Raw genomic sequence first — 26,506 nt, forward strand, 5'->3', positions numbered from 1 at the left:
ATCACTACACCCTAGTTACACCTCCACACCTGGTGACATTCATTTACTCCATCACTACACCCTGGTTACACCTCCACACCTGGTGACATTCATTTACTCCATCACTACACCCTGGTTACACCTCCACACCTGGTGACATTCATTTACTCCATCACTACACCCTGGTTACACCTCCACACCTGGTGACATTCATTTACTACATCACTACACCCTGGTTACACCTCCACCTCCACACCTGGTGACATTAATTTACTCCATCACTACACCCTGGTTGCACCTCCACACCTGGTGACATTCATTTACTCCATCACTACACCCTGGTTACACCTCCACACCTGGTGACATTCATTTACTCCATCACTACACCCTGGTTACACCTCCACACCTGGTGACATTCATTTACTCCATCACTACACCCTGGTTACACCTCCACACCTGGTGACATGAATTTACTACATCACTACACCCTGGTTACACCTCCACACCTAGTGACATTCATTTACTCCATCACTACACCCTGGTTACACCTCCACACCTGGTGACATTAATTTACTACATCACTACACCCTGGTTACACCTCCACACCTGGTAACATTCATTTACTACATCACTACACCCTGGTTACACCTCCACACCTGGTGACATTAATTTACTCCATCACTACACCCTGGTTACACCTCCACACCTGGTGACATTAATTTACTACATCACTACACCCTGATTACACCTCCACCTCCACACCTGGTGACATTCTGAAATGATGGAAATGATGATCGTAAAGAGAGAATTCGCCATCAGAGTAGGAGTGCTGATCTGGGATCAGGTTGACTCTGTCCATTATGATCTGACCTTTGGTAAATTTTTAGTCTGGATTGTTGTTTTGGGTCAAAATGGACCCTGTACATTCATGAAATCTGATCAGTAAGGGAGGGCTCACCTGCTAGCACTGTAGTAGTACCTAATACATATAGAATACTTGTATCAGCTGTTATAGATTAATTTTAATGATGATGACCTCCTACATTTGCTCCAGTATTAAAGTTGCCTTCTAGTGGCCAACACCCCTCCTCCAGCCACATCTAGAACTCCAAGACAGACAAACAGAGAGAGAGAGACACACACACAGAGTCTGAGAGCTGGGAAAAATAGACAAATGTAAAACACATTTTGCTCATTCATAGGTTGAACCTCAGTCAGTGGGTCATGTCAGTGGTGTGGGGGCTGTGCTTTGGCAAAGTGGGTGGGGTTATATCCTGCCTGTTTGGCCCTGTCCGGGGGTATCATCAGATGGGGCCACAGTGTCTTCTGATCCCTCCTGTCTCAGCCTCCAGTATTTATGCTGCAGTAGCTTATGTGTCGGGGGGCTAGGGTCAGTCTGTTACATCTGGAGTATTTCTCTTGTCTTATCCGGTGTCCTGTGTGAATTTAAATATGCTCTCTCTAATTCTCTCTTTCTCTCTTTCTTTCTTTCTCTCGGAGGACCTGAGCCCTAGGACCATGCCTCAGGACTACCTGGCATGATGACTCCTTGCTGTCCCCAGTCCACCTGGCCATGCTGCTGCTCCAGTTTCAACTGTTCTGCCTGCGGCTATGGAACCCTGACCTGTTCACCGGACGTGCTTGTTGCACCCTCGACAACTACTATGATTATTATTATTTGACCATGCTGGTCATTTATGAATATTTTAACATCTTGACCATGTTCTGTTATAATATCCACCCGGCACAGCCAGAAGAGGACTGGCCACCCCTCATAGCCTGGTTCCTCTCTAGGTTTCTTCCTAGGTTTTTGGCCTTTCTAGGGAGCTTTTCCTAGGGAGTTTTTCCTAGCCACCGTGCTTCTTTCACATGCATTGCTTGCTGTTTGGGGTTTTAGGCTGGGTTTCTGTACAGCACTTTGAGATTTCAGCTGATGTACGAAGGGCTATATAAATAAATTTGATTTGATTTGATTTGTTATGAATGTTCTCTAAACCTCCCTCTGCCGTCGATGCCATAGACGGGCACAAAAGTTGCGATGGATGGAGGTTAACGACTATTTTGCCTAGGTAACACTATAGTGGCCTGGAAATATGATGACATTGAGAAAGTAGGCAAATGTTTAGTAGTGTTAGGTTCTAATTTTTTGAGTAAATAACTCAATGGACAATAGAGTAGCTTAACCAAGTTTAATTCTTCCCAAAGGGTCAATACAGCTACATTCAGACATCACATGTTTCCACCACCACAAGTATATATACTCCAATTTAAACACTCCTCCTTCTCTCCAATCCTTACATATTTTATGGTCCGACAGGAAGACGAAGTGATAGGATAATAAACCATTGTTTCTCCCTTAAGGGAAACTGACCTGAACTCAGCCCCCTTGAGGCCTAATCCAAAGATCTCCACCCGTCTTCCCCAACACATTCCACAGCCATCTGTCTCCTACAGATAACCATTCAAGTTTGTATAAGACGTACATATCAGTTTTGGCATCATATAGTGATAAATGTCAGGGGGGTGTAGAGTTCATGGTGAATGCTGATTAATGCATCATTTCTAAGGCATATTCCTGTGGTACCAAGTACTGAGGAACATGAGTATAAATGTACTGTAAGAGGATGGCCGTTAGTGTTAATGTTAGGCCTCCACCTCAGCGGCATCCTCAGTGAAGAAGGCTTTCACCTCCTTGCCCCTGGAGACGTGCTTGATGCACTCCAGCTCCCCACCGTAGTTACTGGGATTCTGGAAGTGAATCTCCAGGTAGTCCTGCAGGTCCTCCTCATCCAGGATGTCTTCTATATCGTTCAGGAGGATGGTGCGTTTTGGAGTGCCACAGAACGTCTGGAATAACAGAGTGGAGAAAAGTTCCACTGTTAATCTCGGAACACAACCAGAACCAAGTCTGGATTTCTGTTAGCATTCTGTCACAGGAGACTACCACACAGTAGATAGGCATGTGTTAAAGTCCTGCTCCAACAGAGACTATATAACCCAATAAAGTAGCATGTGGTGCCTGATTGGGCAATGCTTTTGACATACATAAATAAATGCCTGGCGAAAGATTAGTGAATATTATTTATCTTACCAGAAACTTCTTCAGCTGGTAACTGTCACCGAGGCCAACGTTCACGTTCACTTCACGGTCGACATCCACACTGTACTTCCTTTTCATGGCCAGACTCTCTGACACTTGAATAGTAGACAAAAATTATATTTTGTGTAAACTCTTCTCTGCTTAACCATATTGAATACTGCACTCACAAATCAAATCAAATTTTATTTGTCACATACACATGGTTAGCAGATGTTAATGCGAGTGTAGCGAAATGCTTGTGCTTCTAGTTCCGACCATGCAGTAATATCTAACAAGTAATCTAACAATTTCACAACAACTACCTTATACACAAGTGTAAAGGAATGAATAAGAATATGTACATAAAAATATATGAATTAGCGATGGCCGAACGGCATAGGCAAGATGCAGTAGATGGTATAGAGTACAGTATATACATATGAGATGCAGGGGCAAAAATCTGATATCAACTTTGGGGGGGACAATTACATGAAATTTTCTCAAGAGCAATTCCTGAGGGGGACACCAAAAGTAGTGCTGTAACACATAGCCTACATATTGCTTTTTAATGAATTTTTATCTTATTAACACTTTGTTCTAGCTAGCTATTAGTGTAGGTAGCTATCAAGTAAACAACCTTTCATAATGTTGCCAAACAAAGACTCAACAAACTTACCTGAGACTCCCTGTCTCTGCCAGTCTGTCCCTGCATATCTGTCCCCAACTCTGCTGTCTGTGTGCCATCTGTTGCCTGCTCTGCCTAATGACATCATTGTGAAACATTTCCATTAGAATTTCATTTCTTTCTTATGAACATTTTATCAACTAGTCTTTGAGATATTAGGCTACTAGGGTTCTTACTTTGCGTTTTGGTGTACTGAAAAATACTCTGATGTCCGTCTTTTATTTTTCTGCCATTTTTCTACCTGGCTGGCTACACACACACACAGTGTGTAGGTTATTTACAGTAGGAGATGGGCTTCTATCATCTTATCTTTTATCATTCTATTTGGGCTTCGATCTAAAGGTAGCTAGCAAATGTGAAACGGATTAAAATGACAAGAGTTGACAGCTGTATGAGTTCACCATTTACACAACATATGCTGCAACCTTTTGTAATTTTAATAGTTTCTTTCATATTGGCTGGCTTCCAACAATAGCTGAATTTGCAAAGCTAGCGAGCACCAATTCAGTTTCAGTGGTGTTTGCTATAATCTTTGCTACCCGGGTTAAATAAAATAAATAAATAAAAGTTCCCTTGCGACAATTTAGCTTTTGCAACGAGACCATTAAATATATTTAAGACAATGGTAGAAGAGAGTGTAGTTCTGTTCAGTTTGGACTTCAGTTTATCGCTAACCTTATCACAGGGACTTTGAAGCACTAACTTACATCATCTGCATGCTGATCTCGGAATAAATTGACGATAGCAAAGATTCCATCTTTGACGAGGCCACATAAATGGAATAGGTACTAGCTAGCTTAATAGTTAATATTTGCGCGCTAGCTCTGCATATTCAGCTAGTGTGTGTTTGCGATTGACTGGATTAACCTCACGTCAGTTACGCTCATTGAGTGCCTTTCAGACAGTAGACATGACCCCTCTGTTACCTTGCCAGTGGATCAAACCATTGTGAGGAAAAGGGTGGGGGGGTCGCAATCTTTTGAAACTTAAAAACGCGCTATTAAGTGTCTATAATCCGCACAATTGCTTTCATTGCGTATTATTAATATTATTTAAATTACATAGTTATGTTTCAGTGATATATTGGGGGGGACAAATCATATTTTTTCCAGGATGGGGGGTCGTGTCCCCCCCGTCCCCCCCGGGATTTCCGCCCCTGATGAGATGAGTAATGTAGGGTATGTAAACATTATATAAAGTGGCATTGTTTAAAGTGGCTAGTGATACATTTATTACATCAATCTTTCCATTATTAAAGTGGCTAGAGATAAGTCAGCATGTTGGCAGCAGCCACTCAATGTTAGTGATGGCTGTTTAACAGTCTGATGGCCTTGAGATAGAAGCTATTTTTCAGTCTCTCGGTCCCCGTTTTGATGCACCTGTACTGACCTCGCCTTCTGGATGATTTTTTGTTGACATTGAGTGTGAGGTTATTTTCCTGACACCACACTCCGAGGGCCCTCACCTCCTCCCTGTAGGCCGTCTCGTTGTTGTTGGTAATCAAGCCTACCACTGTACTGCCGTCTGCAAACTTGATGATTGAATTGGAGGTGTGCATGGCCACACAGTCATGGGTGAACAGGGAGTACAGGAGAGGGCTGAGAACACACCCTTGTGGGGCTCCAGTGTTGAGGATCAGCGGGGTGGAGATGTTGTTTCCTACACTCACCACCTGGGGGGCGGCCCGTCAGGAAGTCCAGGACCCAATTGCACAGGGCGGGGTCGAGACCCAGGGTCTCGAGCTTAATGACGAGTTTGGAGGGTACTATGGTGTTAAATGCTGAGCTGTAGTCGATGAACAGCATTCTTACATAGGTATTCCTCTTGTCCAGATGGGTTAGGGCAGTGTGCAGTGTGAGTGAACACGCACACACACACACACTAATTATTAATAGAATAGATCTACTGTACCTCCAGTGTTGAGGAAGGTGATTTTTCCTTTCCCAGAGTGCATGTCATAGTCCAACCTCTCCCCTCTCCTCCCCCTCAACTGGGCTTGGAGAAGCTAATCTCCAGACAATTTCTCATTTGCTCCTCACATCAAGGTGCACCTGCACAGCGACAGCCACAAACCTTGTTCACAGTGTGCCACCTTGTCAACAGTACAGCACTTAATCAGCCATAATATAAGTAACGGTGGACAAGTGCCAGGCGAATGGCATCATTTTCTTGAACGTACCCCTAACTCCTAACTGAAAGTAAATTGGAACATGCCTTTACACTTTGCAGTAAAGACGGTTATTCCCTAGCCTAGTACACACAGAGTCCTTGGTAAATGAAATCATTATCAGGTGTAGGAGATTGTCTTTTAAGGGCCACTAAACACACCGATTGGCATGTGTGTTTTTCTGTTGCTCATTAGAAAAACGAGATTTCAGTCTTGGAGGTGTGTTTCATCCCCGTTTGGTTATTGACGTTTGTCCCCCATGAGACACTGTAGGCACGGAAGCCTATTTCACTTCCTCAAAATAACCATAATGATGTTTTTGCCAAGGATGTTTTAGTTTTACATCTAACTAAGGTGTTTGGTGCATTATTTCTCAAGTAAGAAAATGTGCAACGTTTTGTCTTATGAAAACAAAGTTGGAGGTGCTGGGCAGGTGTGTCTCACTGTCTATGCTATTGGATAGAGCAATCACCGCAGCTGTTCGCCCCATGTTAGTGGGTAAATGGACATCATCAAATCAAAACCCAACCTTCATTTACCCGTTGTGACGCACAGATGTTCCAAACTCCGTTTTAGAAGACACTGACTTTATGACAAAATGTAACCTATTTACACTTTGTAGTCAATTTTGACAGTGGAATAACTGTTTCTGACTCGAATCGATGCCACATAATCCCTTTTCAAAGGGATTTGTTGCTTTTTAAAGGCAGTAACTCTTTAATGTCTTCAAGGTACTTAATTATAACATTAATTGTGTGAACTACTGTACCTCAAACTTGACAGAAGGGTCCAGTGTTAGGCTTTTAGGCTTCACATACACCTTGTCTTTGTCACAGGACACAGTGCACTTGGCCATCTTCAGGATCTGGGCTGCCACTAGAGAAAAAAGGGGAATCCCAGTATTTCACATACAATGAACATAGATAACTCTGGAATAGGATCAAATCTGATTTGTACAGTACATTACTATACATTAATTTGTCCTTTATCAAGCCACAAAAGTAAGTGATCTATCCTATTATATATCAAAGGCTAATCCAAAATGAGAAGACATGGTCCCTTTGTCTGTTCATATCTGGCCGTCCTGATTCCTGTACCTTTTTCCTTGATGCACTGACCGCTGTCATCGCTGCCCTCGTTCTCCTTACTGGTAAACTTCACTTTCTTCTCAGGGATCTGGGTATAGATCTGAAGCCAGCAGAGTCAATACTGTGAGTGTTTGTTTCTTTTTAGTCCCCTCATATTAAGTTCATATCAAAGCAATCTGTTGTTACAGCCTGCCAGTCAAAATGACAGAGGGGTGGACATTCTGAACCTTGTTTGAGGTCAGTAGGTCACATGACCAAGGAGCTATTGAAATTGGAAACATTGAAAAACATTGAAAAATTGCGTGAGATGAAAATAGACAAACTAAAGGGTCTGCAATGTGTAGGCCTGCTGAGTGTACATTCTGAACCTTGTTTGAAGTCATTAGGTCACATGACCAAGGAGCTATTGAAATGTTGAATTTTAAAACATTTATGTAAAAACGTGTGAGATGAAAATTGACAAACTAAAGGCTGTGCAATGTGTAGGCCCACTGAGTGGACATTCTGAACCTTGTTTGAAGTCAGTAGGTCACGTGACCAAGGAGCTATTGAAATTTGAAAGTTTGGAAAAGTAATGTAAAAACGTGTGAGATGAAAATGGATAAACCAAGGGGTGTGCAATATAGAAGGGTAGTCAGTGGACATTCTGAACCTTGTTTGAGTCAAATAGGTCACATGACCAAGGAGCTATTGAAATTCGAATGTAAAAGAAGTTTAAACTTTGTTTACGCTCCCTAACTAATTCATCTAGGAATACAAAATGCTGCTCACATTTCCACATGTTTATTAGCTTTGTAAAGCGAATGAATGTCCTAATCGTGAAAATAAGACCTGTGCAATGTTGTGCGCAATTTTTCCAACATCATGACACTTATTTGGAGTCTGTGGCTCAAGTGGTTTGAAAGCGCGAATATCCGTCGAATATCCAACTTTAACTTTCTAGTTCAGTAAAATATCAAGTTCCTCGAAGTCACGAGGTTAAAATCAAAAGTGAAAGTTATTTTATGCACTATACAGGGCGCAACCATCAGGGCTCAACACAACATATTAGCACGGGTTTTCCATAACAACCGAAATAAAAAAGACACTGTAGCACGCTTTCAGAGTGTGGAATTTCAGAATCGTCGTTCCCCTGAGACACGAACTGTCACTTCAACAGGACAGGTGAGCAATCAAAGTTTCTGAAATAAGAGTCATACAAATATTATCATGCTTCAATCAATATAGGCCGACCTAATTGTCTGAATAATGACGGAAAAAACAGTGATTTTGGAGGGTCTGCCAGACGACCTAGACAAAATTAGATCCAAGTTGGATTTGTACTTCAAAAACAAAAGGAGGTCTGGGGGAGAGGTATTACAAATTCAAGACTATCCTGGGGACAAGAAGAAGGCTCTGCTCGTTTACCTCGAAGATGCATGTAATTATACAAATATTTTGAAATCAAAATATTTACATTCTGTCAATTTAGACACATAATCTGATTGTGAATAAATTGGCCTAGTTATACAGTTTATCTATTGTGCTCAGGCCTATATCTGAAGTATTGTGATAAACAGTTAATGTAAACAATCTAAGTATTTTGACAAACATCTGAAGCACCAAGATTGTGTTCAGTAATGTAATGTCTTAGGAGCCAAAACAGCAGAATCTGGTTTTGTACAATGGATTAATCAGGCCAAGACTACATATACTGTACCTAATGCTGGTATTTTATCATTTCCCCAGCTCTGCAGAAAGTGTTGGCTAAAAGAGATCATAAGATAGATTTTAAAAAACCCATTGGGGTAGTTGAGCTTCAAGTGAAACTGAAAGAGAATGGCGGTGAAACAAAAGTGAAGAATGTTAAACCACCTCTATTACCAAAAAGAGACAATCTGACTCTTGTGGGGAAATCTGCACTCAACACCGAAGAAAAGGTGATTATTTGTTTATTTGTTATATTGCATCAAGTTTGCCATATTACAATATTTTGACATGTGTTTTTCTGTACCTGTCTTTATCTGTGATGTAGCAGCCAGTGTCAGACAGTCAAGCAGGTAAGACTGATATTCATAAAGACACTTATTCATCAATATATAACATTAATATGGGAATCCCATTCATGTTAATGCTCTTTCTCTCTCTGTGTGTGTGTGTGTGTCTTTCTGTTTATTTTTCAGATTCAGTGGAGGATAAGGATATTAAAGCAGACACATATACACTGCTTGTTAGAACCACCAAGGAACTCGAAAAGGAGCTCCTTAAGTTGTATTTTGACCAGTTTGCATCGGAAGAAGAAGGGGTCAGCATTACAAGACATGGCAAGAATAGCTGGATCCTCAAACTGTCTTTTCAGTCAGGTAAGGAGTTTTTTTACATAGACTTATATAATTTAAATATTCTTTCCTCAAATTAATATTATATTGTGGATTTACTGTATGTGGGAGTTATTAACCACGCACTTGGATTTATTTTACTGTAATCAGTGTTAGAGGTCGACCGATTATGATTTTTCAACGCCGATACCGATTATTTGGCGGACCAAAAAAGCCGCTGCCGATTAATCGGCCGATTATTATTATGCTTTTTTTAATATGTATATATATATATACACACACATACACAGCTCTGAAGTGACAACGATACTGAAGAGTCTGCTTAGGAGACAAATACTCTCAACTGTTTGAATAATAAAAATAGAGTTTAAGTTACCTGTGATGAATGCTGAAAACAAAAACTGTAATTTCTATATGCAGGAAATCCTATTTTAATAATGGGCATGGTAAGAATTGACTACCAAAGTACGAGTCATAATTCCCATGACACCTTCTAGCAAAATCTGAAAAGCGGTTCCTTCATTTATTCCATAGGATATTTTTAGATTAACTTAAAATAAGGTCTGTGTTTGGTTTAGGCTTACACCACCTTGCCAATTTTATAACTGTGTAGATATCCATAGGATATAACTCTGATCAATATAAGCGAAGATACATTTTTTTGTAGAGTGGATTTATGAAAATATGTTGACAAACGTTACCTAGTGAGATTTACACGGGTATCAAAACGCCGAGGCGGTTTAAGCACAAAACACAGACCTTATTTGAAGTAGATCAAGACATTCTCTATGGAAGACATGAACGGTAAAATAACGAAGGAACCCCTTTCAAGTTCAGCCGCAAGTTATTACAGGAATTATGACGCGTCGACTATTTCTCTCTAAACCATATACCTTTGACTATTACGAGCCTGCTGCTGCCTACCACCGCTCAGTCAGACTGCTCTATCAAATATAAAATCATAGACTTAACTATAATATATTAAACCTTAGGTCATTAATATGGTCAAATCCGGAAACCATCATCTCGAAAACATTATTCTTTCAGTGACAATACGGAACCGTTCCGTATTTTATCTAATGGGTGGCATCCATAAGTCTAAATATTCCTGTTACATCGCACAACCTACAATGTTATTTCATAGTTCTGTAAAATTCTGGCAAATTAGTTCGCAACGAGCCAGATTCTGTATACCCTGATTCTGCGTGCAACGAACGCAAGGGAACTGACACAATTTCACCTGGTTAATATTGCCTGCTAACCTGGATTTCTTTTAGCTAAATATGCAGGTTTAAAAATATATACTTCTGTGTATTGATTTTAAGAAAGGCATTGATGTTTATGGTTAGGTACAGTCGTGCAACGATTGTGCTTTTTTTCGCAAATGCGCTTTTGTTAAATCATCCCCGTTTGGCGAAGTCTGCTGTCTTTGTTAGGAAGAAATAGTCTTCACAGTTCGCAATGAGCCAGGCGGCCCAAACTGCTGCATATACCCTGACTCTGTTTGCAAGAGAAGTGACACATTTTCCCTAGTTAAAATAAATTCATGTTAGCAGGCAATATTAACTAAATATGCAGGTTTAAAAATATATACTTGTGTATTGATTTTAAGAAAGACATTGATGTTTATGGTTAGGTACACGTCGTAGCAAAGACCGTCCTTTTTCGCGAATGCGCACCGCATCGATTAGCAAAGCAGGACAGGCTAGATAAACTAGTAATATCATCAACCATGTGTAGTTAACTAGTGTTTATGATTGATTGATTGTTTTTTTATAAGATAAGTTTAATGCTAGCTAGCAACTTACCTTGGCAACGTAAAGCAGGTGGTTAGAGCGTTGGCTAGTTAACGTAAGGTTGCATCCCCAAGCTGACAAGGTAAAAATCTGTCGTTCTGCCCCTGAACAAGGCAGTTAACCCACCGTTCCTAGGCCGTCATTGAAAATAACAATGTGTTCTTTAACTGACTTGCCTAGTTAAATAAAGGTTTTTTAAAAAACTAAAAAAAAAAAATTTTAAATACCAAAAATACCGATTACCGATTGTTATGAAAACTTGAAATCGGCCCTAATTAATCGGCCATTCCGATTAATCGGTCGACCTCTAATCAGTGTACATTTCCACTTTGTGCCTGTTGGAATAAACACTGTAATTAGATCTGCCATACTTGTTTATCATTCAGAGGTTAGTTTGCTATGACTGTAAAATGGAATGTCTCATCTCAGCTGGGAATAGGGGTCATGAGGAAATGCTTCCTTCCCAGTCACAAGAACACAATGGCTGCTATTTGAGTCTTTGCATTTTAGAGAATTTACATTGTTACATTACATGCCATCTACTTATATCAACAGGTGAACATCATATGAGTTTATTTCTTGAGTCTGTTTGGACAATCATGCCCACCAATAAATTCTTTACCTCCTGTCAGATGCAGAGAAAGTCCTTGCCAAGAAGGAGCATCACTATGGCATTTCTGTTGAGGTGTACAATGAGACTGCTGTGGAAGGGAAACTGGACAACAGGCGCTTCGTCCTGACTGGGTTTAATGAGAACTGCAAGTGCGACATCATCACTCTGTTCATTGGCAGCTGCAGCCAAGGGGCTGAGCATGCCTGGGAGACCCTGGACGATGGAGACAGAGTAGTGGTCAGCTTCAAACAGAACATTGGTGGGTCCACAGATACATCAAAAAGATGTACACACAATATCTCTAATATTCCGCCATTAAATTAAGTTCAATGACCAAACAACGACATACAATACTAAACTAACTATTAACATTTTATGTTACGCAGACATAAAGTCCTTCCTTAGGAAATGTTCATCAAAGAAGTTCCAGGGCATGGAGATCGGGGCGTGTCGTTTAGAGCTGACAGACTCTGTGCTTGTCCAGGGGGACATTAGCCAAATCAAAGGAGGAGTGGAGGAGGCCCTCAATCTCTACTTCTCCAGCAAGAGGAGCAAAGGAGGAGATATCAAGTCCCAGATCTGGGTTACCAAGGGCAAGAGCATGGTCATCACCTTTGAAGACTGTCATGGTAGGCCCCTTTTCAATTACATTATCCTCTAGAAATAGGATGACGTTTTAAGCTAACGTGTTCAGTAAATAATTCTGCCCTCTGTTCACCTTATTCCAGTTGCCTATCGGGTGGCGGAACACAAGCATCATTTCGGTGGGGTGGACCTCATAGCTCAGCTATTCTACTCCAGTCTGCAGAAGGCGTTAACAGGGCAAACAGCCCCCCAATCAGACATCCCTTCTAACATAGCCCTTTGTCTCAGTTCAGCACTTTTCGACTTCATTAAATGTGATGAAGCCCGCAAGCAGGATTTAACAACTGGACTACGTAAGGTCAATGCTAGTGTCTCCTTCAATAGGATCACAGAACCCCCACAGATGGAGCTGGACATGACCATGGAGAAGGAGTCCTTGGGCATGCTCAGACTGGGCCCTAAATGGGGAAGAATTGCCCGGAGAGAGGCTCTGGCCTTGCTAGAGAAATACAAAGAGGTTCAGCTGCCCACAGCGGTGGAGGTCTGGGAAAGGGTTGAGAATAGTTGTCTTGGTCTCAAATCCTCTGATGCCAGCATCTCTTACAAGAAGAGCAATGGTGAGATTGTGGTGGTAGGAGTGCAGAATGAGGTGAAGACCCTTGTGGAGAAGATTGAGCACATGGTGAAGAAGGTCAGTGATGAGCTTGAGATGGAGAGGAACACAATAGTAAAAAAGATCTCACTGGACTCCAAAGAGAAGTTTGAGATCATCTGGGATCTTGTCTCTGGCAAACTAGTGGACGTGGAGTTTTCCAAAGATGAAGAAAGCTTCATCATATGTCTAAAGGGTTTAGAGAACAAGGTGAGTACCGCAGAAGGTGTTGTCAATGAGGCAATGGGGAATGTTGAAACCAGACTGCTTAATGTATCAGTGCCTTTGATGGAGTTCTTGAAATCTCTGGACCTGAAGAAGTTTGAGAGGAAGCATTTTGCCCAGAACCACATATCGTCTGTATTCCTCCTTGGTGACGGTTCCATCCACATCCTTGCAGAAAGAGCTGACATCCAGAGAGCTGAAGACACATTACATGATGTCATCAAAGAGGAAGTCATCAAACTCACACCAGACCAAGCCCATGTGACCAATGGCGAACAATGGACACAGTTCTTTACCATACTTAATGGCGACCTCAAATTCACCAGGAACAACCACAATGTCAGCATTTCCGTAACACAGGAGAAGATTGGAGTCTGTGGATTCTCCAGTGTGGTGGCAGATGTGGCAGGGAAGTTGAGGGGATACCTGGACAACAAGAAGCCGGAAACAGTGGATGTCTCTCTCAAATCTGTCCAGGAAGTAGAGTTTGTGGCCTCTTGCATGAACCTCTCAGAGGTCCCTGAAATCAAGGCTCTGGGCGTGACTATACTGCCATGCAAAACACTAGCATCTCCTTGTCTGAAGATCACGGCAGCGAGTGATAAAATCAAAGAGGCCGTAGATGCAGTGAAACAGCAGGTCAGTACAATTACAACGGAGAGGTACACATACTCCAAAGCCGGAGAGTCCAAAGTCCTAGAGAAAAACCAAGTGGATCTGCAGTCTAAGTTCAAGGATTTAGGGTGCAAACTCTACCTATCACCAGTGATTACCCACTGTCAGAAATACAGATACAACATTGAAGGTTGCGTCACTTTAACTGTTGGTCAGGGTAACATCTCCCAACATGCTGCAGATGCATTGATCTGCCCTCTGAGCAGCAATCTGTCCTTTGATACTCCGATCGCCAAGCAGTTCCTTCAGATTGGTGGGCCTGATATCAGGAAGGTGTTTGACAAGTTCCTGAAGGAGAGGCAGACTCTACAGCCAGGAGATGTGGTCTTGTCCAACCCAGGCACCCTTGGAGCTCAGCACCTCATTTATGCAGTGATTCCAGTATGGGGGAAGGTCACCTCAACTCTTAAAAATATCAATCTACAGTCGACGGTCCAGGACAGTTTACTGAAAGCAGACATCAAGAAGTGCGTCTCCATATGGATGCCAGCGATGGGGTGCGGTACCTTTGGTTTTCCCATCACAGAGAGCTGTGCAGCAGTTATCAAGGGAGTCCTCGGTTTCATTAAACAGAAACCCCAACACCTGAGGAACATATTTGTGATAGACTCTGATGCCAAGATAGTGGGGGAGTTCCAGTCAGCCATTGAAGGAGAGGTATGTCCACTTATCAACATTCCATTCGATGTTTATTGTTTGTTTATAATGCCACCTGGCTACACCTGTGATTAACATACCATTTCAGACCTTGGTACATGCATGGGTTTGATTAAGGAGGAAATGTGCAGTGTTATTGTAAATGGGGTCAAGACTTCCTGTTGAAAGTCAAACCTCTTCTTGTCCTACTTCATTGAACAGGGTTATCGTCGACAACAAATAACCAACGAAACAGCAACAGGCACAACTCCAACTGCTCCCTCTGCAGCCGCTGCCCCACATAACACACATCCACCACCCCACCTAGTGGCTAAGCCAGGCTTAGACATCAAAGGTTAGTTCCTTCAACCATACTTTTTATATAATCATACCATACAGTTGAATACTGCAGGAAACCTACAGCATGCCCTGTCCTCACAAATTGATTTCCAAGTTTTTAGTATAAGGTTTTTCAAGATGAGTGATGAGAAGAGAATCATCCAGCCCATTGCTTATCTCACTACACCCCCATATGAAATATGCAGACAGACGGATTAAAAGTATGTTTTCATTGTAATATTTTTGACAGCCAACATTCTAGCTCCGTCCATAACTTTTGGACTTCATAGCATTCCCAGAAAGCGTGGAATATTGAGTAATTGTTCGTTTTACACTTAAGACATGACCGTTATGCTGTAGAATTTGTGAATTTTGTCTTTTGTATAATACATTCTATACGTTAGTTTAGAATTTTCTGACTGAATGTCCAAAAGATTTCAAATAAAAAATGTTGTGATATGTAACTTTTAAGTTGCATGTATTTGAAAATATCTACATTGGTCAGTCCAAAACTAAATGTATTTCCTGTTACCAAATAATTTACCGTTTCTGTGCCTTTAGTTTGCCATTTGGACCAATTTATCGATGAATTCTTCAAAGCTATCCAAGGATTGTTCCTAATGTTTGGTATACTCAGTGTATCTGTCGCAAGTAAAAACATTGGATAGCGAGTTGATACAATTCATAGTCTAGAAGGTTAAAACCACCCTCAGGCTTGAACAGGCTTGAGCCTGTTTCTTATGCTGAGGTCTATAAAGCACTGAAGGCAATCGACACTAAAATGTCTGCAGGTCCAGACAACCTGGATCCCTACCTCTTAATAATAGCAGCTGGTATTATTACTGAAGTCTGAATCCCTAGTGAACTCAGTTAAAAAAAACGTCTTAATTGAAAATAACATACAGAGCAGAGTTCAGTCTGGCTTTAGATTGGGGCACAGCACCACAACTGCAGTTATGGCCTTGGTACATGACATCATTAATTCACTTGATAAAAAGCAACATTGTGCTGCTCTGTTTGTGGATTTATCAAAGGCATTTGATTCAGTTGACCATGAATTGTTGCTAGGAAGACTCAGTAACATTGGTCTCAGTGAAGGGGCAGTAAATTCGTTTAGGAACAATTTTTCTGACAGATCACAATGTGTACATACTGACAATCACAAGTTTAGCTTTCTTGAGATTAGTAGAGGTGTGCTCCAGGGTTCCATTTTAGCTCCTGTGTTGTTCTCAATTTCTATTAAAGATTTAAGAAATGGGATGCAACCAGTAAAGTTACATCTAAATGTAGGTGACACAGTCATAATACTCATGTGCTCCTTCTCTGGTTCAGGCTGTTGAAGAGCTCCAGACTGCTTTTCAGTCACTGCCTCCCTTTATGGTCTTAAACTGGTCTTGAATGTACAAGAAACAAAATGCATGACCTTTACCAGAGCTCGAACTCTGCCAGAGAAGGTTAGCATTGTCACATCTGGTGGCTTATCTATTGAAAGAGTGTCATCCTACAAATACCTAGGTATATGGTTGGATGACAAGTTGTCCTTTTAAAGTTCATTTGGATAATCTTGTGAGGAAGCTTCAATTGAAATTGGGTTTTTATTTTCATAATAAGGCTTGCTTCCCGCTTATGGCTAGAAAGAAACTTGTTCAGGACACTTTTCTCTCTGTAATTGATTATGGTGACTTGTTCTATATGCATGCAACCTCCTCCGTCTTATAGAGACTGGACTCTGTTTATCATGCATCCTTGTGCTTTGTTACAAATGCCAAGTCACTCACCCACCATTGCACCTTATACCAAATGGAAGGTTGGACCTCACTTTATATGCGCAGGAAGCTATATTTGTATGTGTTCATCTACAAAGCCCTTTTGGGTAAACTCCCTCTACCTCTGTAGTCTGGTCTCCTTCCCCACCAGCAGTTACCATACCCTGTCTGTTAGGTGGTTGCTACTTAAAGTCCCCGGGACATTCACAGTATTAGGCAAGACTGTATTCTCTTCTTGTGCACCAGAGGCATGGAATAGTCTACAATCCATGCTTCATCTAGATATGTTAGTGCTACTGAATGAATTTAAAATATTGATGGGAGACTCTTACGGAGGAGTGTAAATGCTTTTTTTAGGCTGGATCGTGTTGTATGTTTGAATTCTGTATTGATTGTTGCTGCCTACTTTTTGAAAGAATGTCTTCGGTGGGGTAATTGTTTAATTAATTTTTCTTCTATTAACAGTGATTATTAGTGGAGTGTCAGTGATCCTGAAGAAGGGAGACATCACCAAAGAGACAGTGGATGTCATAGTGAATTCCAACAACCATCATCTGAATCTTAATTCTGGCAAGTGTTTTTTAATGTTTTTAATGACATGTTCACACGGTTTGTTTTCAGTTTGTTTTCATTTGTCGGTGTACGGTAAGTCTCTAACTTATGTCTTATCTCAACAGGTGTGTCTGGAGCCATCCTAAAAGAAGCTGGGAAATCAGTAGTGGATGAATGCAGAAGAATGGTACAATTACTTGGTAAGGTATACTTTTTTTATTCAACCTTAATTTATCCAGGAAGTCCCATTTACAAGAGGACTTAGTCAAGCGATAATACTTGATATGATAAGATTAGGTTATAAAATCAATATTTCCAGAAATAATATAGTATTCAGCTTGCTACCAGACCATTAGTGTTGAACCTTAATCACAGAATACTGATTTTCTTTTTGTCCCAATTTCCCCAGGTGTCCTGAAGGACAATGATGTTGTGCTCTCATGTGGTGGGAAACTGAACTGTCAGAACATAGCTCAGATAGTTGGGCCCAAGAATGCTGCAGATATCACTACCTCTATAGAGAAGGTCCTTAATCAGTGTGAGGGCAGGAAGGCAGTCACAGTGTCCATTCCTACTATTGGCACAGGTGATTCAACTGAAATATATTGTAAAACTAAATGTTCCATTCCAGTGTCACTTGTATTGATTAATCAACCAATTTATTTGTTTCAATTGATCTATTTCTCACTTTGGATGCTGATGTCTTGTGCTTCAGGGAAAGGTGGCATTGAGCCTAAAGATTCCATCAAGGCCATACTAAAAGGACTGGAGAGCCACATATCACAGATGCCTTCATCCAGCATCAAAATCATCTTCATAGTGGCCTTTGAGCAAAAGATCTTTGACCTCTTGAGAGATTACTTTAACGAAAGGAACCTGGGCCCACACAAAATTGAGCAGGTAGATTTAATTCACCTAAGGCTCATTTGAAAATGTTTTGTTGTTTTGTTGATGAGTGTGATAACTAGAGGTTATGGGCTTTATCTAGGCAAAGGCTGCATCAACATCTACACCTTCTCAGTCCAGTCTTCCCCCAAATCAAGGTCTGACTTTGATACTTTGTTTGAATTTGAAATTAATTCATATTTGTTTACATTTCAAATGAATTCATGGTGTCCTATTTTAAAATGTGCATTGGTATCATTATCACAATGTGTGTGGGTGAAATGTTGACCTTTTCCCTCCCCTAGTTAAAATCCATGGTGTCAGAATTGAAGTGAGGAGAGGCGACATCACTCAAGAAACTGTCAGAGGCATCGTGAATACCACCAACTCAAGTATCAGCTTAACAACAGGTCTGTATACTGAAGAAAAATGACAGAAAATGTTACATTATTAGCGCACTCCAGAAAATATGATTTATTCTGTTAATATAACTTTCTTCCTACCTACTGGATACAACCTCATTTTAAACATGTTCTCTTCAGGAGTTAGTGCTGCGATTCTCAAAGCAGCTGGGAGCGCAGTTGAACAGGAGTGCAAAACCATTTGTGAGTGTCTCCCCATCTCAGGAAAAATGTTAGCTGTGGTGTATCACAGCCATTCAGTCTGACTCTTTTCTCTCTCTCTGTCTCTGTGTGTGTGTGTCATCTGCTTTATTTCTCCAGGCCCTCTGAGGGCTGATGCAGCAGGGGTGACCAGTGGAGGGGCCCTGCAGTGTGACTTCATCCTCCACATGCTGGGGCCCCACTCTGTGGCTGACACTACACTACGAGTCACCAAGGTGCTGAAGTGCTGTGAGGACAAACAGATCACAACCGTGTCCTTCCCTGCTGTGGGCACTGGTAGGCAATGGTTTATTAGTGGTTCAGTGTTATTACAGGTTATTATAAACAGTTGTTATTGTAGGCTCCCAACATGCAGGCATTTTAATTTGTTGAGTTATCCACAGCTATTGTCCTATTTTTCAGCTACAGCTAATGCAGTGATTTAAAAAAAAAAAAAAAACGTTCTCATTGTAGGAGGTGGCGGCCTTAATGGTGCAGACTCCATGGGTGCCATCCTCCAGGGCATCCAGGATCATCTATCACAGTGCCTCATTCCTACCATCATCAAACTGATCTACATTGTCATCCACGAGGACAAGGTCCTGCAGGAGTGTCAGCTGGGGCTCAACCAGTGGAAGACTAGACAGATGGTATGTTAAAACTAGAATCCTTAATTGAAACAATAACAAAGCGTTTTCCCCGCCCCCGTTTCGCTAAAAAGCTGAGGGGTGGGGCTGGAGAACCGCTCTCAGATCTATAGACAGCGCAATGGATGCAAGGACTGGCCATCCATGATTCAAATTATAGTTTTAAACATGTTTTGAGGATAAACAGTGTTTGTTTATGTTGTTTCTAAACATTGGAGTAAAACAAGCTTATAGTTTGGGTTCTGGTGGGGTACAACATTTGAACTAAGCTCATGAGGCATTTATAAGTTATATTCTTCAAGAATCAATGGGTACATATCATTCCTTTATAAGTCCAAAAATGGATGTAGCTAAGGATTCTAGCTTTAAAGAAATAGAAAAAATGTACTAACTTTGTAATAATAATGTCATAACTGCCATTGTTAATATAACTTCACTTCAGGCATACTGTGGATGTATAGTTACACTGAGTGTACAAAACATTAGGAACACCTGCTCTTTCCATGACATAGACTGACCAGGTGAATCCATGTGAAAGCGATGATCCCTTATTGATGTTACTTGTTAAATCCACTTCAATCAGTGTAGATGAAGGGGAGGAGACAGGTTAAAGAAGGATTTTTAAGCCTAGAGACTATTGAGACATGGATTGTGTATGCGTGCCATTTAGAGGGTGAATGGGCAAGACAAAATATTTGATGTGTCTTTTAATGGGGTATGGTAGTAGGTGCCAGGCGCACCGGTTTGAGTGTGTCAAGAACTGTAACACTGCTGAGTTTTTCATGCTCTACAGTTTCCTGTGTGTATCAAGAATGGTCCACCACCCAAAGAACATCCAACCAATTTGACACAACTGTCAACATGGGCCAGCATCCCTGTGGATCGCTTTCCACAGGGATGGGGGGGTGCAACTAAATATTAGGAATGTGTTCCTAATGTTTTGTACACTCAGTGTACATTACTGTGTATAGTTATTGCTTTTAAACCCATTCTTTAGATTCTCAACCAGGATGAAGATGATCTTTGTAGTGATGATGATGACGATCACAGTGACTCTGAGGATGATTTTTATGATGATGACACCAGCTCTGGGGAAGAAGACGGCAGCAGTGGTCAGACAGGTTCGTACAGTTCCGATGTATTACAGCATGTGACATTCTGCGACAGTATGACTGCCACTTATCCTCCCTCTCTAACCTTTACCCTTTATCCAGGAAACACCATTGAAGCAATAATTGGGTCAGTGAAGGTCAAGGTGGTATGTGGGGACATCACTCAGGAGAAAACGGACGCCATCGTCAGCAGTACAAACTCAAGTCTCGATCTGAACTCAGGCAAGATCCCTATTCCAACTTTCAAATCAGCTGAACATATCTGATATTCTTTCATCATAAAAAGTCTTCAGGTGAAGATAATTAGACTCATGTTGTTCCTCACTGTGTAGGTGTTTCAGGAGCCATTCTAAAAGCAGCTGGACAGTCGGTTGTGGACGAGTGCAAAGCTTTAGGCATGAGTCTTCCATTTCTTCCATAAATACAAACAAAGTAAACGAGAATTGAAATATGGGTAACTGAAGAAGAAAAAAAAGTGCTGTTTGTGTTAGAAATGAGGCATGCTAATGCATTTCTTTTCTGACCCCAGGGACCCAACCCAATGATGGTGTTGTCATGACCAAACCTGGAAACATCCAGACCAAGCACATCATTCACATGGTGGGGCAGACCAAGGAGAAGGAGATCACCAGCTCCATGCTCAAGGTGTTGAAGATGTGTGAAGACAAGAAAATCCAGTCGGTCTCCATCCCAGCACTTGGAACAGGTAGGCATAATAACATTGTAGTATCATTGTTAAAAACCTAAAAGTGGCATTTATTATTTGCTATGCATGTACTGTAATGATAAAAAAATACACTGGACACCAAAAACACAAACGTTTATGCTCCTGTACAGGTGCTGGTAACTTGGGAGCAGTGGAGGTTGGGAATGCAATGTTGCACTCAATAACTGAGCTACAGAAAACCATCGGAACCCCATCGGTTAAAACCATTCACATTGTTATATTCCAAACCAAGATGATGAAGGACTTTGATGAGGTTATGAAAAAGTTCAAAAAGTTGACACCCAAGACTGCTGGTTAGTAGTAACCTAATCGTCTTCAGAAATATGACTATATAAGCCTTTAAAATAGTTTCTTTACAAGTGTTTAAGCCTTTACAAGTGTTTAATCATTTTCACCAGTATTACTATGCATGTTTCTCATATATTATTTATGTATTTATTTACTTCTACAACAGCCAAACAGTTATCAAAAACGGTAAAAAAAAACACACCAGCCCAGCCTGCTCCTACCAAACCAGCCCTGTGTTTGGCCAGCGCCACAGCAGCGGTGGTCTTCCCCAGTATGGAGGCTGAGGTGTACGGGCCCTCCCCTGCCAGCCTGGCTCAGGTGAAGAAACTTCTGGACGAGCTGCTCTCGGAGGAGTGCGTTAGCCAGGACCTGCCCTCCAGCCACCTGCCCCTGCTGCTGGAGCCGCAGAAACACGCCATCGTGGCCCTGAGCCAGAATAACCAGGTCCGTGTCCTGGTAGCATCCCCAAACAAAGTCACTGTATCTGGGAAGAAAGACAACGTTTTTTCCGCTGTCCTCCAGATTAGGGACTATCTGCTGGTGGCGAGGGACAGGGAGAACCGGGAGGGAGAGGAGAAGAGGATGAGGGAGACGGTGCGCTGGGAGGCCGGGGAGGGAGAGGCCTGGGGAGAGCTGGACCAGAGTCTCAGCTATGACCTGGAGCTGGCCTGCCACAGGAAAGACAAGAGTTTTAAATATAACCACCAGGGGGAGACATTCACTGTTGATCTGAGCAGAATGCAGCAGACTGACAGCAAAGGGACCATCACCTGGGTCAAAAGGAGCCTTGTGGCAGACTCTGACACAGGTAATACCTTGGTTATATGTTTAGGAAAAAGCTTTATAGTCAAGCATCATTTATAGTTCATACAAATGTATAGTTTATCAAAAGTGTATCATACAGAACATCAAGAGAATATGAATTGAAATAATAAAAATGTATTTGATAATAACTAATTGATCCTGAGTTTTTACATTGATGATCTGTTCAATGGTTTCCTCTATGCTCCTGTTTTTCAGCTGTCATTCAGTTCCCACGTAGCTGGACCAGAATGGACGGCAAGGATCTGGAGATAGTCACACTGGCTCCTAACTCAGGGGAGTACCAGAGCATAGAGAAGGAATTTGTTGCAACCTCCAAGAAACCAAATACTAAAACACAATCAACCGTTCAGATTGTCCAGGTAAATGAACTATTACTGATATGATACACACTGGACAAAAGTATAAACGCAACATGCAACAATTTCAAAGATTTTGCTGAGTTACAGTTCATATAAGGTAATCAGTCAATTGAAATAAATTAATTAGGCCCTAATCTATGGATTAGGGAATACAGATATGCATCTGTTGGTCACAGATACCTTTTTAAAAAAGGTAGGGGGGTGGATCAAACAAAGCAGTCAGTATCTGGTGTGACCACCATTTGCCTAAAGCTGTGCGACACATCTCCTTCACATGCTGTTGATTGTGGCCTGTGGAATGTTGTCCTAATCCTCTTCAATGGCTGTGCGAAGAAGCTGGGTATTGGCTGGACCTGGAACACGCTGTCGTACACGTCAATCCAGAGCATCCAAAACATGCTCAATGGGTGACATGTCTGGGGATTATGCAGGCCATGGAAGAACTAGGACATTTTCAGCTTCCTGGAATTGTGTACAGATCCTTGCAACACGGGGCCGTGCATTATCATGCTGAAACATGAGGTGATGGCGGCGGATGAATGGCACGACAATGGGCCTCAGGATCTCGTCAAGGTATCTCTGCATTCAAATTGCCATGGATAAAATGCAATAGTGTTAGTTTCCATAGCTTATGCCTCCCCATACCATAACTCCACCATGGGGCACTCTGTTCACAACGTTGACATCAGCAAACCGCTCACCCACACTACGCCATACACACTATCTGCCCGGTATAGTTGAAACCTAGATTAATCCGTGAAGAGCACACTTCTCCAGCGTGCCAGTGGCCATCGACGGTGAGCATTTGCCCACTGAAGTCGGTTACGACGCCGAACTGCAGTCCGGTCAAGACCCTGGTGAGGACTACAAGCACGCAGATGAGCTTCCCTGAGATGGTTTCTGACCGTTTGCAAAACCCACAGTTTCATCAGCTGTCCCGGTGGCTGTTCTCAGACGATCCCGCAGGTGAAGAAGTCAGATGTGGAGGTCCTGGCTGGGCTGGCGTGGTTACACATGGTCTGCGGTTGTGAGGCCGGTTGGACTTACTGCCAAATTCTCTAAAATGGTGTTGGAGGTGGCTTATGAAAGAGAAATGAAAATTATTAGGCAACGGCTCTGGTGGACGTTCCTGCAGTCAGCATGCCAATTGTACGCTCCCTCAAAACTTGAGACATCTGTGACATTGTGTTGTGTGACAAAACTGCACATTTTAGAGTGGCATTTTATTGTTCCCAGCACAAGGTGCACCTTTGTAATGATCATGTTGTTTAATCAGCTTCTTGATATGCCACACATGTCAGGTTCATGGATAATCTTGGCAAAGGAGAAATGCTCACTAACAGGTGTAATCAAATTTGTGCACAACATTTTAGAGAAATAAGCTTTTTGTGTGTATGGAACATTTCTGGGATCTTTTATTTCACCTCATGAAACATGTGACCAACACTATACATATTGCGTTTATATTTTTGTTCAGTGTAGATTATATACAACCAGGAGAGGAATGTAGTGCTTGTATCACTGACAATATCTATAATGCTTCATTTACAGATCCAGAGGATTCAGAGCAAGGACCAGTGGCAGAGGTACGCAGTGAAGAAACAGGCGTTGGATAAGAAGTATCCTAAAAACAAGAATGAGCTGAACCTTTACCATGGCACCACCAAAGACATCTGTCAGAAAATCAATGCCTGTGGTTTCAATAGGAGCTTCTGTGGGAGAAACGGTAAAGAACATTCTTTATCAACTCATACACTGTCCTCTCCATTCACATAACAGTAATGCTCTGTAGAGCTTAATCAAACAAAGATTCAAACAAATTATCACTTAAAAAACTGTCTCGTCATTATAGATTCCTGTAGTGGAAACCCTCCATTTCATTCCATATTTAACTCCTTGAAACTTTCTTGAATCGTTCGGTTTCTCGAATCTTTTGGATTTTCTTTGGTTTCAGCTACTGTTTACGGGGATGGGACCTACTTTGCCAAAGAGACGTGGTACTCGTGCCAGGATGCCTACTCCAACCCAGACGCCAGTGGGCTAAAGTACATGTACCGTGCCAGGGTGCTAGTGGGTAATCCCTGCCTAGGGGTGGGGGGCATGAAGGAGCCGAACCCTCTGAACCCTACTGATCTCCATCAGGGCCTGCATGACTGTGCTGTCAATGACCTGCAGAATCCCTTTATTTATGTGGTGTTCTGTGATGCAGGGGCCTACCCCGACTACCTCATCAGCTTCAAGACTGTCTGAGAGAGAGAGGCGCCTGTTGGCCTTTTTTTTTATGAAGTGAAAATATCTAGGAGCAACAACGGCTCAGCAGCCAAACAAACAAGGCCAAACAAGTTCACAGAACGGGACCGCCGAGCACTGAAGCGCGTAGCACAAAAATTGTCTGTCCCCGGTAGCAATACTCACTACTGAGTTCCAAACTGCCTTTGGAAGCAATGTCAGCACAATAACTGTTTGTCGGGAGCTTCATGAAATGGGTTTCTATGGCCGAGCAGCCGCACACAAGCCTAAGATCACCATGCTCAACGCCAAGCATCAGCTGGAGTGGTGTTAAGCTCGCCGCCATTGGACTCTGGAGCAGTGGAAATGCATTCTCTGGAGTGATGAATCACGCTTCACTAACTGGCAGTCCGTCGGACTAATCTGAGTTTGGCGGATGCCAGGAGAACGCTACCTGCCCCAATGCATAGTGACAACTGTAAAGTTTGGTGGAGGAGAAACAATGGTCTGGGGCTGTTTTTCATGCTAGGCTAGGCCCCTTTGTTACAGTGAAGGGAAATCTTAATGCTACAGCATACAATTACATTTTAGATGATTCTATACTTCCAACTTTGTGGCAACAGTTTGGGGAAGGCCATTTCCTTTTTTTGCATGACAATGCCCCTGTGCACAAAGCGAGGTCCATACAGAAATGGTTTGTTGAGATCAGTGTGGAAGAGTCCGATCTCAGTCTTGAGTCCGGTCTGGAGACCACATATTGAGTGTCTTGGTCTTGTCTCACTGTCGTCTTGTCTCAGACAGTGAGGACTAGTAATTTCTTCTCAAGACCAGAAAAATGTTTGCAGTTAGAGTCAGTATAACTCCAGTATACTGCGTCCAAAATACGTTTTTTTTTTACTGCAGTAATTTTGCAGTGTGACTGCAGTTACAGTGCAGTATAACTGCAGTAATTCTGCAATTACTGCGTCCGAAATACCAGTCGACTGCAGTTTCAAAATGGCTCTTTTTTGTAAGGGGAGTAAAAAAAGTCATTATCAGCTTCCATTCAGTCAGCACATAAAACCGCATCGCCAGGCCAAATATATACACACCTTTCTTGAAACTTTAATATCTTAACCTTATCTATTATAGACATGTTTGCGCAGTGGTGGACCTATAAGCAGGCCTTCAGTGTGTGACCGGTTCGTGATTCTTAAAGGCCAGCAACCGTAATCACAGCGCACTCATGTCGGAGTGCACTTTTTGTAAAACACAAAGGGCCAGTGGTGTAGTGGAGGGTATACGCAGGTATAAACCATATAACCACTTTTTTATACTCACTTCTTATTCCCTAATGATGCGTAGTGTAGAGGAGGTACGATTTATCAATTATGTGGTACAATAGAGAAATCATGCACAAAGTAGCCTACACAATCGCAAAACACGTGAAATAAATGCACATGCGCACTGCTCATATAGCCTAGTTTCAGCGGAATATCATCTGCAGGCAGCAGGAGCGTGCAGCTCTCAATTGGATTTGGCATGGAGCAGCTCACAGAAGAATGACATCGATAGCCGGTAGAGTAAGAAAGACGGTTCAATTTATGATATCTACCAGTATATGCTAACTAAGGCAACAACGGGTATGCAAACCATGTGTTTAAAGTTTTTACCCTGACGTGTTTACTTAGGAGACTA

At 41.9% G+C, this 26,506-nt stretch overlaps 2 protein-coding genes and 1 long non-coding RNA gene across 4 annotated transcripts; 1 reads left to right on the forward strand and 2 right to left on the reverse strand.

The window, feature by feature from the left end:
- Positions 1-2,154: 2,154 nt before the first annotated feature.
- On the reverse strand, positions 2,155-3,769 carry LOC115160859 (N-myc-interactor-like). Its single transcript, XM_029711342.1, has 3 exons — positions 3,735-3,769; positions 3,071-3,174; positions 2,155-2,826 (listed from the first exon to the last, which is right to left on the reverse strand). Exons 2-3 carry the CDS (start codon positions 3,155-3,157, stop codon positions 2,623-2,625), a joined length of 291 nt encoding a protein of 96 aa, XP_029567202.1. The 5' UTR covers positions 3,158-3,174; positions 3,735-3,769; the 3' UTR covers positions 2,155-2,622.
- A 2,695-nt stretch (positions 3,770-6,464) lies between these two features.
- LOC115160862 (uncharacterized) lies at positions 6,465-8,786 on the reverse strand. The gene is made up of 3 exons (XR_003869131.1): positions 8,698-8,786; positions 7,008-7,098; positions 6,465-6,786 (listed from the first exon to the last, which is right to left on the reverse strand). It is a non-coding gene; the product is annotated as an uncharacterized LOC115160862 (long non-coding RNA).
- On the forward strand, positions 7,733-24,988 carry LOC115160860 (uncharacterized). Of its 2 annotated transcripts, none has more exons than XM_029711343.1 (26): positions 7,733-8,418; positions 8,727-8,917; positions 9,013-9,037; positions 9,161-9,340; positions 11,745-11,984; positions 12,112-12,354; positions 12,454-14,519; positions 14,721-14,853; positions 17,069-17,173; positions 17,281-17,355; positions 17,565-17,741; positions 17,871-18,055; positions 18,144-18,198; positions 18,346-18,450; positions 18,583-18,645; positions 18,763-18,939; positions 19,117-19,292; positions 20,287-20,410; positions 20,504-20,623; positions 20,734-20,796; positions 20,931-21,107; positions 21,239-21,421; positions 21,583-22,224; positions 22,437-22,600; positions 24,152-24,326; positions 24,555-24,988. In XM_029711343.1, exons 1-26 carry the CDS (start codon positions 8,247-8,249, stop codon positions 24,848-24,850), a joined length of 6,312 nt encoding a protein of 2,103 aa, XP_029567203.1. In that variant the 5' UTR covers positions 7,733-8,246; the 3' UTR covers positions 24,851-24,988. The 2 variants fall into 2 exon arrangements, with proteins under 2 accessions (XP_029567203.1, XP_029567204.1); XM_029711344.1 differs by having other exon boundaries at positions 9,016-9,037.
- The last annotated feature ends 1,518 nt before the right edge of the window (positions 24,989-26,506 follow it).

Source organism: Salmo trutta, chromosome 24, assembly GCF_901001165.1.
Source record: "Salmo trutta chromosome 24, fSalTru1.1, whole genome shotgun sequence".
NCBI classification, from domain to species: Eukaryota; Metazoa; Chordata; class Actinopteri; order Salmoniformes; family Salmonidae; genus Salmo; species Salmo trutta.

Coding starts and splice junctions, on each gene's coding strand:
- LOC115160859 (XM_029711342.1), bottom strand. CDS start 3,157: ATGAAAAGGAAGTACAGTGTGGATGTCGACCGTGAAGTGAACGTGAAC. Junction 2,827..3,070: donor ACCAGCTGAAGAAGTTTCTG/GTAAGATAAATA, acceptor CTGTTATTCCAG/ACGTTCTGTGGCACTCCAAA.
- LOC115160860 (XM_029711343.1), top strand. CDS start 8,247: ATGACGGAAAAAACAGTGATTTTGGAGGGTCTGCCAGACGACCTAGAC. Junction 18,940..19,116: donor CTTCCCTGCTGTGGGCACTG/GTAGGCAATGGT, acceptor TTCTCATTGTAG/GAGGTGGCGGCCTTAATGGT. Junction 24,327..24,554: donor GAGCTTCTGTGGGAGAAACG/GTAAAGAACATT, acceptor CTTTGGTTTCAG/CTACTGTTTACGGGGATGGG.